The 18727-nt window shown below is 35.9% G+C and overlaps 1 protein-coding gene across 7 annotated transcripts in view; it reads right to left on the reverse strand.

Moving 5' to 3' along the window:
• The window catches only part of ADAM12 (ADAM metallopeptidase domain 12), a 281938-nt gene that overhangs the window by 41933 nt on the left and 221278 nt on the right, over positions 1-18727 (reverse strand). For all 7 annotated transcript variants that reach the window (XR_005556825.1, XM_039344430.1, XM_039344344.1 and 4 more), the window contains exons 15-16: positions 10087-10195; positions 9806-10004 (exon numbers count right to left, since the gene is read on the reverse strand). Coding sequence is in view for 6 of the 7 variants with exons in the window: in XM_039344430.1 (XP_039200364.1) it covers positions 9806-10004; positions 10087-10195 (308 nt within the window). In the remaining variant the exon portion in view is untranslated. The remainder of the gene's footprint in view (positions 1-9805; positions 10005-10086; positions 10196-18727) is intronic.

The following is an 18727-nucleotide window of genomic DNA, read 5'->3' on the forward strand; positions in this document are numbered from 1 at the left end:
GTGAACATCAGTACACTCTCTCTCTCTCTCTCTCTCTCTCTCTCTCTCTCTCTCTCTCTCTCTCTCTCTCTCTCTCTGTGTGTGTGTGTGTGTGTGTGTGTGTGTGTGTGTATTCAAGTCAGTTTTTGACTCCTGCATAGTTTTTGGCAACTGCATAGATTAGCGTCTGCAATTTTCTTGGCAAGATTTTTTAAAAGTGGTTTGCCATTGCCCCCTTTCTAGGCTGAGAGAAAGTCACCCAGCTAGAACTCACAGTCTCTTGGTTTCTAGCCTGGTGCTTTAACCACTAGGCGAAACTGACTCAATGAATGTCACTGTTTGTGGAAACCTAAGATAGCATTCCTCTACATGATGGAAGAGTTAGTGTACCCTTTCTCCTCCAAGAAACAGACAATGTTACTATTATATCCAACAATGGATGGAAACTAATCAAGGAGAGAAGCAACTTGAAATTAAGGAGAAACTTCCTAACAGTGGGAACAATTAACCAGTGGAACAGCTTGCCTTCAGAAGTTGTAGGTGCTCCATCACTGGAGGTTTTTAAGAAGAGACTGGACAGTCACCTATCTTAAATAGTATAGGCTCTCCTGCTTGAACAGGGGGCTGGACTAGAAGGCTGTGAGAGAGATCTTGGAGTTACAGTGGACAATCACTTAGATATGAGCCAGCAGTGTGCTGCAGCTGCCAAAAAAGCCAACACAGTGCTAGACTGCATTAACAGAGGGATAGAATCAAGATCACGTGAAGTGTTAATACCACTTTACAATGCCTTGGTAAGGCCACAATTGGAATACTGCATCCAGTTTTGGTCACTACAACGTAAAAAAGATGTTGAAACTCTAGAAAGAATACAGAGAAGAGCAACAAAGATGATTAGGAGACTGGAGGCTAAAACATATAAGGAACGGTTGCTGGAATTGGGTAAGTCTAGTTTAATGAAGAGAAGGACGAGGGGGGACATGATAGCAGTGTTCCAATATCTCAGGGGCTGCCACATAGAAGAGGGAGTCAAGCTATTCTCCAAAGCACCTGAAGGCAGGACAAGAAGCAACGGATGGAAACTAACCAAAGAGAGAAGCAACCTAAAATTAAGGAGAAATTTCCTGACAGAGCAATTAATCAATGGAACAACCTGCCTCCCGAAGTTGTGAATGCTCCAACACTGGAAATTTTTAAGAAAACACTGGACAATCATTTGTCTGAAATGGTATAGGATTTCCTGCCTGAGCAGGGGATTGGACTAGATGACCTCCAAGGTCCCTTCCAATATTATTGTTGTTGTTGTTATTATTATTATTATTATTATTACCTCCAGTGACTATGGCACTGTCCAAACTTGCATGGTCCAATTTGGGGGGGGGGGTTTGAGTGTGTAAGAGAGAAAAAAAGAGAATAGAAATAAGATAGAGAGCAAAAGTTTATCTCATGAATTACCATCTGCATGATAGAAGTGAAAAATCTGCTCTTTATCTATGTGAAGAGAAGTTAATTGTTTGAATTTAAATTTTAGAAGTCAGCAGCTTTTTACTGATGCAAACACTATCTTATCGTAGAACATACAATTATGTAATATCATGCCAAATATATTTGTCAAAGCCTTTCTCTTCAACAATAACATCTATATTAAGAGGCTTTTTTTTTTTTTAAAGGTAATGTCAAAAGCGATTTGTGATAAGATCAGCAGTGGAGTAGAAAGCAACAGTTGAAAGAAACTCCGAAATATTTAAAAATTCAAAATGGGTAATGGCAGCTTTTTATATTTTTTCAAGAGAGTTATTTCTGAAGAAAAGCCCACAACAGCTAAAATATTTCAAATGCTGCCAGAGGTTAATTTTTGTCCAACTATATATTAAGTCTATCCCACATTCCCGCCCCCAAATTAAACTGCTTTCCTTTGTAAATTAGATTAGTATGGGCTCAAACTTTAAACAGAATTGTCATTTTATTGCAGGGTTAAATTAGCATTTGCCTGAAGAAGATACATCTATCTTTTATTTATAGGGAAATGAATAACAGGGAGTAGCATGTAATCGAAGGTTCATTGTTCGTGCAATCATCATAGAGAGTTAACTTCACTATTTCACTGGAGCTGAATCACAGGGACAAAGAAAGATTGACATCCCCATAAAAGCAGACTCACAATGCAAACTAAAATGACCCACTTATAGAGTGCCTGATATATCATCAGCGTAGAGAAAAAAATTATACGGTCCAGGAATGGGTATTAGATGCCAGGTCAACAATCAGATCTACCATCATATCTGCTCTTCTTTAATTTGGGGACTTATTTCAGCAGGGCTAAAAGTCAGGCACAATTTTTATGAGCAGGCAGGGGACAAAATGAAGCAGAACAGAATACTGATGCTTAATCAGGGTAGATATTCCCTCTAAGGAAAGGGGAAATTAGGAAAGAAATGAACGGGAACCGGCTTCACAACCAATATAATATACCACTACAAACAAACCATTCAGTATCCCATGGGGCACACCAAATTGTTTGTTTTTATTTAGTTATTGCATTTATAACTCAGCAGAAAAAAACTCTCAGGGGGTCTATACTGGAGCCTCTCCTAATTTTAATATCACAAAACAGCCCTATAAACAAGGCTAAGCTAGAGGAGAGTGACAGGCCAATGGCTGGATGACATGAACCAATTCTTTATCTAGTCCTTATTGACCACACTACATTAAAGTGGCTGCTATTAAAATAAGAAAAAAGATGTATTAAAAGCAGGCAGTTGTATGGTTTAATTCAATTGATTTAAATAACTCTGGAGCTCATTGTTGGGGAAGGAGAGCAAGCCCCTCTGCCCCTCTGCATCCTTTCATGGTGCCATTCTAGATGTAGGAGCTATTGTCAGAGAGGCCCCCAGTTCATTGAAAACACAAACTAATATAAAGAAGAAAAAAGAAAAAGATGAAAGAAAAAGAAAAAAAAGTTTACATTGCGTTATGATCTCAAAGATAATTTTTATAAAAGGATGTGTTACTGGTACATGACTCCAGATAAATTATCTAGAATGTATAAAGGCATTTCAAATGTACATTGAAAATGTGAACATCATGAAGGGCCATTTATCATGCTGGGTGGATGAATAAAAAACCCAGATATTTTGGTTTCAAATATATACTTGGATATAGAGGATTTTAAATATCAATATTCAACTGAAGCTAGACATTTTCTTTTAAGGATTAATATGAGATACTGCACGTGCCCTTTTCCTTTCCCTGTTCTCCTTGTAGGATACTGATGAAGGTATTTTATGGCTACTCGTGTGCGCAACTAAATTGGAATCTCTACCAAAAAGTAGATCAGATTGCATTTTTCTAGATAAATATATAGTCTTAAGACCTCTAGTTTTCCTTGCTTGTCCCTCATATTCTGGATATATGGATAAAGGCCATGAAAGCCTCAGTTCATCAAACTTGAATTGTCTCTTTTTTTAATTATATGTTCTTTACTGAGTGCTTCCACATCCTGCTACTCCTCCCTGTCTCAGTCGCTGGGCAAGTAGTATTGTTAAGTTCTCATCTCCTTCCTGATAGTATTTACTCAATAATGCTCTGAATCAAGCTCATCTCTTGCCAGAAATCCCTCATTTTTAAAATAAAGGACTTCTGGGAAGAGATGAGCTTGATTCAGAGCATTATTGACTAAATACTATCAGGGAGGAGATGAGAATTCAGCAATACTACTTCAATATTAGAGAATCCAAACTATTTCTATTGGCGCCATCTATGTAGCCAGTTTTCATTTCTTTATTTTTTTATATGCAAGCCACGCTCTTTAATAGAAGAAATAGATGCTTGGCCCATATCTCTTTTGTTCAGTATTTCATAACCCCATTTGGTATGTTTAAAGATGTGTCTGCTGTGTCATTTATTTCCATGAGTACCAATAAAAAGGAATAATTATCAGTGAGCTAAGGAGTCTTGGGAACCTTCCCATTCATCCAGCCATCAAGGAGACTCTTCTTAGAATATTATCAGGCTTACGGATCATTGCTTCAATCTCTCTGAGTAGGGAATCTCACTTCCACACATGACATCCTCATCTTCAGGGCAGAGGCTAACATTCTTTCCCTTGTACACCATGCAAGATCTTCCTTGAGTCCTCTGGTGTTTTATAGCAATAGCACTTGGACTTATATACCGTTTCACAGTGCTTTACAGCTCTCTCTAAGCGGTTTATAGAGTCAGCATATTGACCCCAACAATCTGGGTCTTCATTTTACTGACCTTGAAAGGATGGAAGCCTGAGTCAACCTTGAGCCGGTGAGGATTAAAGCCCGGCAGTCAGCAGAATTAGCCTGCAATACTGCATTCTAATCACTGCACCACCCTGAGGAGTCTATGGTGGCTATTCTTCATCCAGAGATACATGGGTGGTTTAATGGTATTCTGAACCCCCTGCTAACATTTCTGTGTCTCTTGCAAGAATTCCTTATCTTTCCTGATAAGCTGGAAAGGGGACCATTTTGTTTCCAGCCTCCATCTTCTCTTCCATGAATATAATCTGCCTGAACTTGCAATATTTCTTCTAGTCTACAGGGAGGAAAACAAATATGGTACATCCCCTACAGATCACACAAGGAGTTTTCTCCATTTCCATCTTGCTCAGATATACAAAAACAAAAACAAATATTTGATTACAAATATTAAGATTTTGCTGCAAGTTTATGTATAACACATGAAGCATATAGACCTCAAAAGTAAGCATAAGCTCAGAGACTTAGATAAGCCAGAAACTAATCTTGATCTGTACTATGCCAATTTCAGAGGACATTGCTTAAACCCTACCTCTCTCAAATTCTCAGAGGCATTGTTCTCATAGTTTTTCATTATTTTCTTTTCTTGCTTGATTACTCTGGAAAAGCTATGCATAGATACACTGAGCAAGATGTTTTATATATTTCTCTAGATGTGAAAAGCTATTTCTTTGCTTTACAGGAACTGCTTTATGCTTTGGCAGCTTTCCCAGGTTGAATATGCTAAAGCACATAGTTAATGAAGAAGATGAAAATGTCATCCAAAAGCCACTAAATAGCATAGTTCCAACCATTAAGTCAAGGTGTTCTATGTTCTCCTCTCAGAAAAGACCATAGCTTTGACCCAATGCTGAGATACTGGAGTCCATTTTCATAAAGAATCCCACCCGCAATCAAGGAAGTAAAACTAAGAGCTCATAATTAAAATCTGAAACAAAAGTCAGAAGGACTCAAGCCTATTTGGAAGATCTGTCTAAAAAAAATTCAATTCTTCTAAATCAGAGGATATTGTGTGGGTTGTGTGTTACTCATTATTTATTTGATGCTTTAATGGCATTTCTAGGTTACCTAAGGACTAAAGCCATGAAGCTTATACAACACAATCTAATAAATAATAAAGGAACAAAATTTAATAAAAGCAATAAATCAAGCAATAACTATTTATAGTTAGACAGTATTAAAATATTGCACAACTAAAGATGAAAATCAAGAACAATGCAACTGAACACAATCACAAAAAGGCCAAGGAAAACAGATGAATTTTCAGGACTTTTCTAAAATCCTTTAATGACAGAGCTTGATTGATCCCAGCTGGATGATCATTTTTATGGGCATCTGCAGGAAATTTTTCAGGAGAAAGCAAAGCTACACTGTATAATGCAACTGTTTTTTGCATCCAAAATATGATAATACACCTGCCTATTTTTTCCTTATATTTATGCACTGTTCCTAGTGTTACATTCCATAGAAGAAACATGCTACTAGTTTCAAAGCTGACTTGTATATATTTTGAAATATTTCCTTTTAAATGAATTTGATCATTTTATATGATATTTCAGGAAAAAGATTTTATATTTTAAAACAGGAACATAGAAAATCGAATTAAATCAGATTATTAGTTCATTATCTGTCCATGCCAATGGAGACTCTACCAGCTTTATTACAAGAATTTCTGCCCAGCTTGGAACAAGTTTAGTGTATTTGAAATAGTTATATCCTATTTGATACAATCTGCATAGCAAGCACTCTTGGGATGCTGTAAAGTCAAATTTAAAGAGGAACTCCATCAGGTCCCATTTGCTACTGTTCTTCCAGCCAGCATTATTCCAAATCAGTAACGGGATAAAATTCTTATGCTTAATATTGCTGGGAGAGGGTGATTGGGAAAATACTAACTGATGTTTTGGGGCTTGTTTTTAATTTTAGAAGTTTTGAGCTAAGGGTTTCTTCCTTGTCACTTAGTCCTACCCTACAATCAGCTCTGCTAGTAACTCACAAAGATTAGTCTTGCATCCTGTTTCCTCTTGTCTATTGGGCTCCATTTTGTTTCCATTTCTTACATTTTCCATGTGGTATAGTATTTTAACAGGAAACAGGCACTGTATGGTAGAAACTATTCCTGAGAACTTTTTGCTGTTCTTTTCTGTGTTTATATGCCATGTTAAAATAGGAAGTAACCAGCAGATGGTTTCTCAAGATAGGTACTAGTTTCTTGGGGTGACCATGTCTATTAAAGTCTTAGCAATTTTATGTGTTATTGTAATAATTTCTTCAGATCATCTAGCCTTTTTCGTAATCGCCACTTGTTCAGTATCTGGCAAGATACTGAGTTAATGAAGTTTGTCTCTAAGGGTTCTTCAGAACATTGACTTCTGTGGAAAGTATATATTGTTTGCTCAGCTATCTCTTCTCAAGGATAGTGGTGATAGAAAGTCCTTGAAGTTACCTATTATTATTTTGCTGAAATTAAATGTTAAAGTAAAAGCACTCTTATTGCCAGGATGAATTATTAATGAGCTAACCCCTTCTCTGTGTGAAACGCACGGAGTGAGAAGATTTCAAAGTTGCTTAAAATTGGTTTCATTTTGAACAACATGCTGGTCATAGTAGGATGTTAAAGGGTAGAAGGTTTGTTTAGAGTCTCTCCTGGACAGAAGCCATTCAACGTTCTGCAAATCAATCAATTGCCTTTCACAGTGTACAAGCTAACTGAGGGAGATAATGGTTGCACTTCTGAACCTCCATTTTCCTCTATTTACTCTGTTATTTTGAACGTGTAGAGTGATCTGATTTGGCTGTAAATAATAGTTATGGTGGAATTGCCTTTTGTCCAATATTTCCTGAGAGCATGATATTTGCTGGTATGTAGTTTTAGAATATAGTTTTAGATTTCTTAATTTATCCTCACTCTCTTTTTAGGTTCCAAAATAGGATCTACCTTTCCACCACTATTATGTGTTTTAAGACACAGTTGTTTCTGGATAAGCTTGATTTGACTGATTTAGCAGTAGTATTTATATGACTGTGTTTAAATTTAATAAGATACTCTTTTACAGTGTTCAGTTTGTTGTTAATTGTAGTTAAAAGCTCAAAATTGGCAATATTGTTTATGCTGTTAATAATAACTGTCAGGTTATAAAATAAGTAATGTTTTAAAAATCCTCATCACCTTGTTGTATAAGCCTTGCAGTTGGTGGACAAATGGCTTTGATTTGTGAAGGGGAAGCTTCCTCAAGCACTGAAGCAAGAAAGATATAAAAGTAAGGAGCTCTCAATCCCCACTTGTAGATTCCCTCCCAAGAGGTTATATCTATTACAGACATTAGTGGGAAGAGTGGAGCTGCCTGGTTACTTAGGGTAAGTAGATGTTTGCTTTTTAGATAACTGTCAATTTGGAACAGTTTTATAGGCTTGGGTGAAGTTTGAGAAACAGAATGTGAATGTTGCCTCTTCTTTTTTTTTCCTCCATGGCAAAAATGGTAAAAATACAGATCTCCAGAAAAATAGTAAATATACAGTTCTCCAACAGAACAAGAATGAAAATAAATAAAAATAAAAATAAAGTTGAATGGAATAGAATGAAAAAAAGCAAAAGTTAAAGTTAAAAGTTAAAAATATTAAAATTGGCTTTACTGTAGAGGCAGTTCTTAACAAGAAATGCTATGCCAAAGCCATTTTTATGGTCTTCTCCATGTATATACATAATTACAAGCATACTAACAGAGAGGTATTTAATGGATAAAGTTATAGTCAGGCAGTAGTAACTGATTCCTGAATTAAGAATAAAAGGCCATATTTTCACCTGATCTACAGAAATAATGTTGACTTCAACCTTCCAAGCAGTGTGCAAAAATATTAGAAGAGTCCAGATTATCTGAGATAGGACAATGAACTGATACGATAGTCAAAACTTGAACTGCTCTTGACAACACAGATTTGATATTAATATTTAACTTGTTTAGGATAACAAGCCTGGGGATTTTCAGTTCCATACATTCAAATTACTTCAGCTCAGGTTCAGAAAAATGTCAGCAGAGGGAAGAACATCAACAAAAAAAAATCTCAGTCCTGTTTGATTTTCAGATAATTATTACCAGTATTGCTGACTATTTAAAGGTATATAAGACAAGGAAGGTGAGATTCTTAAAGTTCAGAAATAGGCAACTATTTTTGTGGCCAGCAAGTGTATTAAAAAATCTCATCACACAAAAAATGTTAATTTGTTGCTGGGTTGTTATTCTGAGAAGAGGGAACAAAGATGGTGTTCGAGCTGCTTGTCTCACTGATTGTCTGCCCTGTTATTATATAGAAATCCTAAAGAGATGAATTTGGGAGACATTTACTTTAAAATTCATCCAAACATGTTTCATGAAATAAATCGGTAGGGAAGGATAGTTTATCCAAGTGCATGGTGACAGATATATAATAGATTATAACATTATGTGCTCAATATTTACTGTTCCACACAAATTATTCATGTAAGTGCCAATGTGTCCATGCTTGAATTAAGCTCTGTCATCAACTTTAGCTAATTCTGCTGGACATAGGAAGTATAGGAAATCATATTACCACTACTTTGATATTAACTCAAACAACAAGAAAGTTCACATAAATCACATAAAATATAAATACTTTGCATATTACTACATTGCAAGAGTAACTCATTGTATGGACCAAACATTTGCTCATTCTCCTCTTTTTTCCTAATATATAATTTATCATATTTTTTGATACTATATACTCTTGTTTGAAAAATTTTATGTACCAATTTACCGCTACTCCTTCTGGCTAAAGAGTAAACTGATTCCATGTATCATCAATAAACCCTTAAGTATCGTTGACACCAGAAGAGCTATTTGCGTAATCCTTTATGTTAGGTTTGCCAGGCTATTAGTTCAAAGTACAGAAAGTAACATCAATTTAGATGGAAGAAGAAGGAGCAGATAAGGAGGGAGACCCAGGCAACACAGTATTGAATAACTGGAGGTTGTATAAATATTTATAGAAGTATATACCGAGAAGGTTAGATAAATAGAAGTATTAATGTAAGAGAAAATTAATCTTATTGTATATAATACAGATAGGGAAATTTGGAGAGAGGAGTTGCTCGGACATTACCCCTGAATTGTATCTGAAGAGGGATGAGAGGGAAGAAAGGAGAGGCGAGAGAAAAGAGTAAAGGAGGAGAGAAGGAAGTAGGAAGATTGGAGGAGAAGAGGAGAAGTGGGGAGAAAGGGGAGGAGAGTGGTGAAGGAAAGAGAAGAGGAGAGGAAGAAGAGGGAAGTAGGGAAGAGAAGAAGGTAGAGAAGAAGGAGTGTGGATACAGTGAAAGGGGAAATGGGCGAGCAACACCAAAAGTCATGTGTATGTATTTATTTCATTTTATTAAAAGTATCTTATATATGAATGTAAAAAGAATGTATGTTAACATCTGATAAATATCACGGTATATGTATGGGGGAGAGTTTGGAAAAATAAAAAAATATTTTAAAAAAAAGATATCAAAGGAACTGAGGGACAGGATTTCTAAGCCTTACTTTTTCATCTTCACATTTTGTTCCAGCCAAGACAAGACCAGGATCAGGCATGTCATCCCCCAAGTAAACATGTGTTCCTCGGCACAGAATTTTGCCTCCTCCTTGTAGAGGGATATTTGTTTCTATTGAGACAGCATTGGTACCAATTACAGGTCGACTTGCTCCCCCTTGACATTGAATTTTTCCACACTTTGAATCTCTGAAAAGAGAGGAATAATCATCAGCATCTCTATTAGCACTGCTTTACTTATTTTTGTTTTGGACAGACGCACAGTATGTACCTGGGTTCACACTTGGCAAAAGTACTTTTAGAATCCTTGCCACAGTTTCCATATGGATCTCCTGCAGAATTGACTCTCTGAAAGCATATCTCAGGAGCAGGTTTAGCACCTAAAGCAGAGGCAAAAATATGTAATCCTTATGAAAAATGTAAGAAAGTAGAATCTTGGTAGGAAAGAGTGAAGAAAGAAAGTAGAAGAGGGAAATTCTTGGATTATACCTTTAAAACTCCCCCGCCTCCCATCTTTCCAAAAGGCAAACAGGCCTCTTTACCCACCTCTGTGAAATCATGAGATTATTAGAGTGCTCATGGCAGTTCCTTGGAGATAAAATAAAACTACACTGTAATAGGAATAGCCATTCACCCAGATAAAACTTACTATTTAATATAACTACTTACATTTTGGAATTATAATTATATTCATATTCTTAAGGGTGTGTGTGTGTGTGTGTGTGTGTGTGTGTGTGTGTGTCTGTGTGTCTGTCTGTCTGTCTGTCTGTCTATCCAAATGGCTGCAGCAAGAAATATTTTGTTCCAGCTTTTAGAATAGACGGTGATGGAATTTAAATTTCATACTCAATGATCAAGCCATGGTTTGATTAAACATGGTTTATTAAATGGATTACGATTTGCTGGGATCATACAACACATTATACCCAAACCATCAAACCATGTTATTCCTTAATATGATACCATCTGAGCTGTATTAAGTGATCACAATAAGGTTAGTGACATAACCTTATGCCTGGTTCTGATATAAATTGATAATGTATTTGCACTTTTTCTAGTAACAGGGAAAACGTGTGGCAAAAGCATAAAATTAGCACATAGAAAATTCTGTTTGTCACAATATAACCAAAATATTGGATGTGTATAGTTATTTTTTGGGTTACCAGCAGCCGTCTATTATGCTGAGACAATCTGGTGGTCTTCATAATTCCTATTCAGCCTGTTTATTTCTAACTAAATGGAAATCTATTTGTTTCCTCTATATTTTTTCTGTTCAGATAAGCTAAGCAAAACTAAACAGAAGGTAAGCAGACTGGATTTCCAATGATCAGATGTGTTCATATGACAATATTTTAAAGCCTATTAAAATATTTTCTCTTACAAAACATTTAAACAGTAAGAATAGTAATAATATTGATTAGCTAAATAAAAACTACAGGAAAAAATAAAGCAATTTGAATTATTTTTTAGCTTGTTTGAAGTGCTTTCTTGATTGCTGAATGAAAAATAAATGCATTTGAGTAGATTATGCAGCAGCTGTACTTTTTCTGATGAGACATGCTGAGGAGGAATAAAATGTGTGGATATATTTCTGGCCAATTCTTTTCATTCAGGCTTGAAAACTGTACCTACTGGAACACTGAATCATATAACTGCAATCTTTCTTTTTTTCTCTCTGTCTCACACTCTCTGCAATGGTTAAAAGAAGCCCATTAAATCTGTCTACTTCAGTATTCTGTTCCAAAAAACATATATCTAAATGTTTTTTGATGTCACAGAGCATGAAAGGATCATCTTGTGGTTTATCTCCAACAGCTGAAACCTACAAATATATGGTATCTTTATAGAATAGAAAGAATAACAGCGGTGGGAAAGTCTCTTATCTTGTACAGATGTAGATGATTTATTTATGTGAACATTAGTATCTTGTCTTTCTAGTGGTTATGCAGCAAATGGCTTCCATATACAAGTATAAATTTATTACTGAGACAAGAAATTGACAGGATTTAACTCTCAATGAGGAGAAAGAAAAGAAGCAAACTTTTGTTTTAGCTAAAGTTGGAAATTTTAGTTGATCAATTATAAAAAAGATCTAGCAATTTACCCCAGATATAGACGTTAACAACTGCTTTGAGGTCAACTCCACTCCTGCTGCCTATTTGGTCACAGGCATGTTGCTTTTTGAGCAATTAATGTGAAAATAGTTCTCCGCTGCCTTTTTCTGAGTTGCTGTTTGACTTAGCCTAGTCTATATCTCTCAACTCCCCTTGTTCTCCAGTCCAAAATCTTTCCACAATCGGGATGAAGAATTAGTTATAAAATAAAGGTCTAATTTTTAATATTCCATTTTCTGAGATTCCTGAGAGGATGGAACCTGGACTTTATATGTATTTCCAACACTGGGTTTTCAGAATACTGCCCCATGTTTCTTGCTGGAATTTTCTTCAAAATAATGTACCCAAATCAGAATTTTGGAAGCATTCAAGAAGGTCAAGTGACTTTTAGAATATTCAGATCCCTAGAGAATTATTATTCAAGCCTCAAGAATTGCCATCTATTGGGACCAAAGAAGCATATATTTACATTCTCTGTCATGATGCCAGACTGCTGGTATAAGATTCCTCCTGAAATCTAGGTGGCTCCCATCTGGAAGCTATTCCAGAGGGATTTGAAGACCTGATTCTTCTCTCATGCTTTGAGCTAGAATGCTAGGAGCCCATTGCTGAGTGTATATGTTTGTTATTATTTATAAGATCTGTATTTTGCTACTATTAGGTGCATTTTTGTTTAAAAATATGTTTTGTTTTGTTTTATGCTATGAGCCACTGAGTGCCAATTGAAGCAAAGTGGTATTGAGGTCAAATAAAATAAATCAATAAATTATATTCCTGTGTTGCTTAATTCTTTCATTGTCAATCTCAACACAAGTTTATAATAGCTGAAAGGCCTTATTCCCATTCTTCAATCACTTGGTATTAGCATATTTTATGGTGTTACTTTTATAGAAAATATGTCTGTATTCTCCTTCTCTTTTTAGTTCATCCTATTTAAACCTTTCCAACAAGAGCTGGTTCTGATAAAGGAAAAGAGGAAGATTCCTTGCATTTGGAGTAAAGATTCATCTTTCTCCTGGACAATCTCTATTGATATATCTCTATCTCATTTGATATCTGTTCCCTAGTTCTATGGCTAGCCAGGAGTCATCAGTGCTTGCTCAGGCCTCCAACTAATAGGCATTTAGCAAGTAAGAATATACAAAAATAGTGCACTGGTGAAAAAAACCTGTTTTTATGTGCATGTAAACACACACATACACACATACACACTGTTAGTCCCCTTACAACAGTTCATTTAGGCCCTGAAAAAAGTGACTTACGACCATTTTTCAAACTTACAACCACTGCAGCATCCTCATGGCCACGTGATCAAAATTCAGATGCTTGGCAACTGACTCATATTTATGACGGTTGCAGTGTCCCAGGTCATGTGATTATTTTTTGTGATCTTCTGACAAACAAAGTCAATGGGGAAGCCAGATTCATTTAAGAACCATGTTACTAACTTAACAACAGTGGTGATTCACTTAAAAATTGTGGCATTTATATAGATTTATAAATATAAAATATGTGATCATTTGTTGTGTACCACCCAGAATCACCTTCAGTGAGATAGGTGGCTATATAAATTTGATCAATCAATCATTTGATATCTAGTAACATTTATGTCATTCTTTTTTGTATGGGCCTTCTAAAACTGCCTAAACTAACTTTATAAGTTTCATGGGAAAAAGTCTTACCGTTGTAAGAGATTTTTGGGATGGGATGGGATATAAATCAAAATAATAAATACAAACAAATAATAGTTTTTCTTTTCTTTTTTTACAGAAGAGAGAACTTGGCTTGTAAAAAAGTTTTCCCACCATCTCTTTCAAATGGCATTTAGGTTTCAGTAACACAATAATTTGTTATTAGCTTTGTGTCCCTGCAACCCATATGCCAAGTCTCTTATAATACCACAATGTTATTATCGTTCAACTTGATTCATATAAAAGTAAAAAGAATTGATGATCCTTGTACAGCCTTTCCCAGCTTGGCAACATCCAGATGTGAATGAACTATAATTCTCAGTAGCCAGAATGCCATTTCTGATTAACATATTGGAGAGTGTCAAGTTAGGGAAAGCTGAAATAGTAGTTTAAAAGAAAAGCACAAACTAAGAAACCTTCAGAAAGATACTTGAGGAAACCAACTGTGATGTGTTTCTTGAGGAAACCCATTTATCATAATTCTACCAGATAAACTGAAGCAGAAAGTCTTGTCTCTCTCTATTTTGCTACTTAAAGAGGCAAAGTGAAAATGATTTGTGAAAGATTTCTAGCAGATTTTAAACTTGCTGAAACCGAATGAATGCTTATCTTACTTCCTATCAGCCATCAGAACTTGACACTCCAATTGTTAAGATTTGTCACACTTTTTAACTGAAATCTCCTACCACCCATTTCTAAGTTGGTATAGAATAACAATTTTCACAGTGGTTCACACACCACTCTAAATTTATTTAATTATGGTTGGATAATTAAATAGACTACAATGACAAATCACTTTGGATCCTATAATACACAAAGTCAAATTAAACTCTATTGTACTCCATATATGAACCTTGGTTCTCACTCATATTTGTTCTCATATTAAATGCAGAGACTATTTGTCCTCATTTACATTTTACACCAGAACACAAAGATGTTATGGATCGGTATGGACTAAGAAATATAGTTTTCCGAAACATTATTTAGTTCTTATATTTCTAGATTTCTTGCTATTTTTGTTCTTTTTCACTGTATCTTAACAGTACTTCATGTGGATCTACTAATGTGTGCATATCTATGTATACATATATATTTGTGTATGTGTATTTATATAGTCTGAGTGAATAAATAGCACCAATTTTTGTTGTTTGACATTTCTTTCATGAACATATCCAGAAAAGCTTCAGTTTTGACTTGTCTATCTATACAACTTTCCTCTAGAATAGTGGTTCTCAACCTGTGGGTTGGGACCCCATTTGGGGTCGAACGACCATTTCATGGGGGTCGCCAAACAACGCAGTCCGCCATTTTTCCCCCCTTTTCCTTAGCTGTGCTACTCCCTTTTATTCTATTGGCTTTTGAAAGCCAATAGAATAGACTCTCTTGAATAGAGTCTAATTCTATTGGCTTTCAAAAGCCAATAGGAATTGTCCAGGCTGTCTCTGCCCTGCTGAGCCCGCCAAAAGTCCCATTCTGCAAATGGTGCTGCACCAGTTGAGTAGTCCTCAACTTACGACTGGTTGAGTAGTCCTCGACTTACGACCGGTTGGGGGTTGCGGCATTAAAAAGGTTGAGAACCACTGCTCTAGAAGTCTGTGCTATCCAGGTCCTTTTGAGCAACTTTGGTATAATCATCAGGGAGCCATGACTTTTACTTTGTTACTTTCTATTAATCATATTTTTTCTACTGCTTTGCTATGATGCTGAATAATAGCTGAGAGCCAGATAAAGTGATCTGATAAGAAGCTTCAAATACCCTTTAAAATTGTCTCTGCCTCATTAGTAACTGAAGAGACTCTGTACCCAACTCCAAGGACCTATGCAAGGGTCCTTTTTATAGACTTCAGCTTGGCATTCAATACCATCATTCCACATATTCTTCTCACTAAATTGACTAAGCTACCGTGTTTCCCCAAAAATAAGTGATATATTATTTTTATATATATCTAAAATTTATATTTCTAAAATTTGGATTGCTAGCAAAGAATTAAAGGAGAACTGGAATAGCTATTTCGAACTCTTTAGTTCTTATCAACCAGACATACTTTTTCTGAGATTCGAACCTGGGCTGTCTGCATGTTAAGCAGCTGTGTTTTAACCTCTAGGCCACAGGCTCTTTCTCACTTTGCCAGCTATATGGGGGGGGGAGGGAAGAGACAGGGGAGGAGAATTATCTTGAGTGCTATTTGATACACCCTGTCGGCCCAAATCTTGAACTGAATACACTCAAAACTGTAGAGATGATACTAGATTTTAGGAGAAGCCCTCCTATTCTACCACCTCTTACAATACTAGACCACACAGTATCAACAGTAGAGACCTTCAAGTTTCTAAGTTCTATAATATCTCATGACTTAAAATTGACACCTAACATCAAAAACATCATCAAAAAAGCACAACAAAGAATGTTCTTCCTGCATCAACTCAGAAAAATCAGATTACTCAAGGAGCTGCTGATACAGTTCTACAAAGGAATTATTGAGTCTGTCATTTGCACTTCTACAACTGTCTGTTTGGCACAGCAACCAAACAAGACAGACACAGACTTCAATGGATAGTTAGGATTGCAGAAAAAATAATTGCAACCAGCCTGCCTTCCATTGAGGACCTGTACAATGCATGAGCCAGAAAGAGGACTGTGAAAATATCTACAGACACCTCACATCCTGGACATAAACTATTTCAATTTCTTCTTTCAGGACAATGCTATAAGGCCTTGCACACCAAAACAAGCAGAAACAAAGACAGTTTTTTTCCCCATGCTATCACTCTGTTAAACAACTAATTCCCATAACACTGTCTATGCTCTAGGATGTCAAACCACCTAGTAGGGCTGTACTACTTATTATCCTTACCTATTTCCTTAGATTTTTATGACTATAACTTGTATCTCATGATTTATGTTGATTGCTTTTATTGTCTATTAAGATTTATGTTGATTGCCTTAGTATCCTATGACTATCACGAGTGTTGTATCTGTGATTTATGTTTGTATTTTATGATTATAATTATGATTATCATTTGTTGCTTGTATGTACACTGTGAACTTATGCACCAGTGACAAATTCCTTGTGTGTTTCCAATCACATTTGGCCATAAAGAATTCTATTCTATTCTAAACTAAAAGAGATGAGAAGAGAAGACTGGTATACACGACTGATGAAGTAATTATACAGCCAAGTATCCCTTAATTTGAATGACTACATAGAAGAATTTAGAAGGGAACTATATACCATCCAAGAAATTATGATGGGACCCATGTTTTGAAGATACCCATAAAAGCCTTTAAGATATGCCTTGGGGCTAAGGACAAAATCATTAAAGCCACCATGTAAGTCTTGAATAATCTTACTCTCATAGCTCTGCTTGCCAGAGGACATCCAGAAAGTAACAGCAACAGAATGAAAACTGGGAAATCAGCAGGAAAACTTGCTGATATTTCTTGGTGAAATGTCAAAAGGAGTAATTCTTCCATTCTAAGAGGTCATCATGGGAAGACGCAGCATGGACTTTTTTAATTCACCCTACCAGTAATTTCCTCTAGCTCCCTTAACGATTGAAGCCAGTGAACCAATTTGTAAGAAAGGGGAAAAATCGTATCTGTGATTTCTTTTGTCTAATATACTAAACATAATTTGTAAACTCTGTACTTGACATTTTGATTGGAAATCAATTGATGGACTGGATCAGTTTAAGGTATTGGTTGAGAAACTAGCTGGGTTCAACTGGGGCAATCAACCATCAATTACTATATAGTGCTGTATCAAATACTGTAGCAGAAAAGTATTCTAACTACTACCACTATAAATTTCATGGATTTAAAGACAGCATTTAATTCAGCACCAATGCTTAGCTTTTGTTTTAATGAACTCAAATAATTCACAAATATTTTATTGTGCTGGGTATTCTTTGTGATCTGGCACTCAATTTCCTTATTATCCATTTTTTATAAGCCTGATGAATCAACTACTCATTTTTTTTTAATTTGCTGACCAGTTCTTGGTTATCTTCAAAAGGGCATAGAGCTAATGTGCTCTTTGGAAGCCTTTGCTTAATACATGTATATTTACCCATATGCATTCTGCACATTCCAGAATCATCTGCTCAGTTTAAACTCAGTCTGAGTTTTTTACTCTTTTTATCCTCCATTATCATCTTGATCTTTTATAACTGAAACTAATTACTTATCATGAAAAGGGGAGTCAAAGCTTATGAGATTTATATTAGCCAGAGCTAGCCTAAATTGTCAACATTATTTAAAGGCATACTTAATTATTGAATCTAGCCATCTTTTAAATTAAACTGATTGCCCTACAGAGGTTGGTTACTTTTTCATACTTGCAACTGCATGTTAGATAACCAAAGGAAAAGCACTCGGCTGTGGCAGATGCTGCTGAGAGTCACGGTGAAGGGACTTTCTCCTCCTGGCTTGCCCCACTATATCTCTTCAGGGTCTGTCCAGCCAGTTGTCACCAGTTTGGCCAGTGTGCAGCTAATGCCCAGTTAAGCCATCTCCCCACTAGCTAGGCTAAATGCTCCCTTCTGTATGAAGCAAGAACTGAGAAGCTTGCTAGGCTGGAGCTGCTGCTGTTGCTAGTCCTTTCCCCACCCCAATTGCTCTCTGCTTTGCCTGGAGAATGAGAAATAGGGGAGAATGTGGAATTATTAGAGAGTATAAACGTAATACTCTCAATATAAAACCATATATTCTATTTTAATAAAAACAGTAAAGGTAGGATAAAAATAAATACGTACATAAATAAATAAATAGGCATATATATTATAGAGCAGTGTTTCTTAACCTTGACAATTTTAAGGCATGTGGACTTCAACTCCCAGAATTCCACAGCCAAGAGGATCCATTTGACATGGCATATTTAAATCTTCCACAGCTTTTGTCACTAAAAATTCTTGAATAATTATGGGTTACAGTGACAGGTCCTCTTATGGTTAGATAATTGATTAAAAGGCAGAAAAGAGGGGATAGGAATAAATGGACATCTAGATACTAGCTGTAGGAAGACTCTTGTGATGATATGTTTGTTTTTCTGTTTCAGAACAATTGGACTTAAAATCCAAAGGACTGTTCTGTAAGATGCCTTCTGGA

This window comes from Crotalus tigris, unplaced genomic scaffold, assembly GCF_016545835.1.
Source record: "Crotalus tigris isolate CLP2741 ecotype Arizona unplaced genomic scaffold, ASM1654583v1 scf7180000017536.10889498, whole genome shotgun sequence".
NCBI classification, from domain to species: domain Eukaryota; kingdom Metazoa; phylum Chordata; class Lepidosauria; order Squamata; family Viperidae; genus Crotalus; species Crotalus tigris.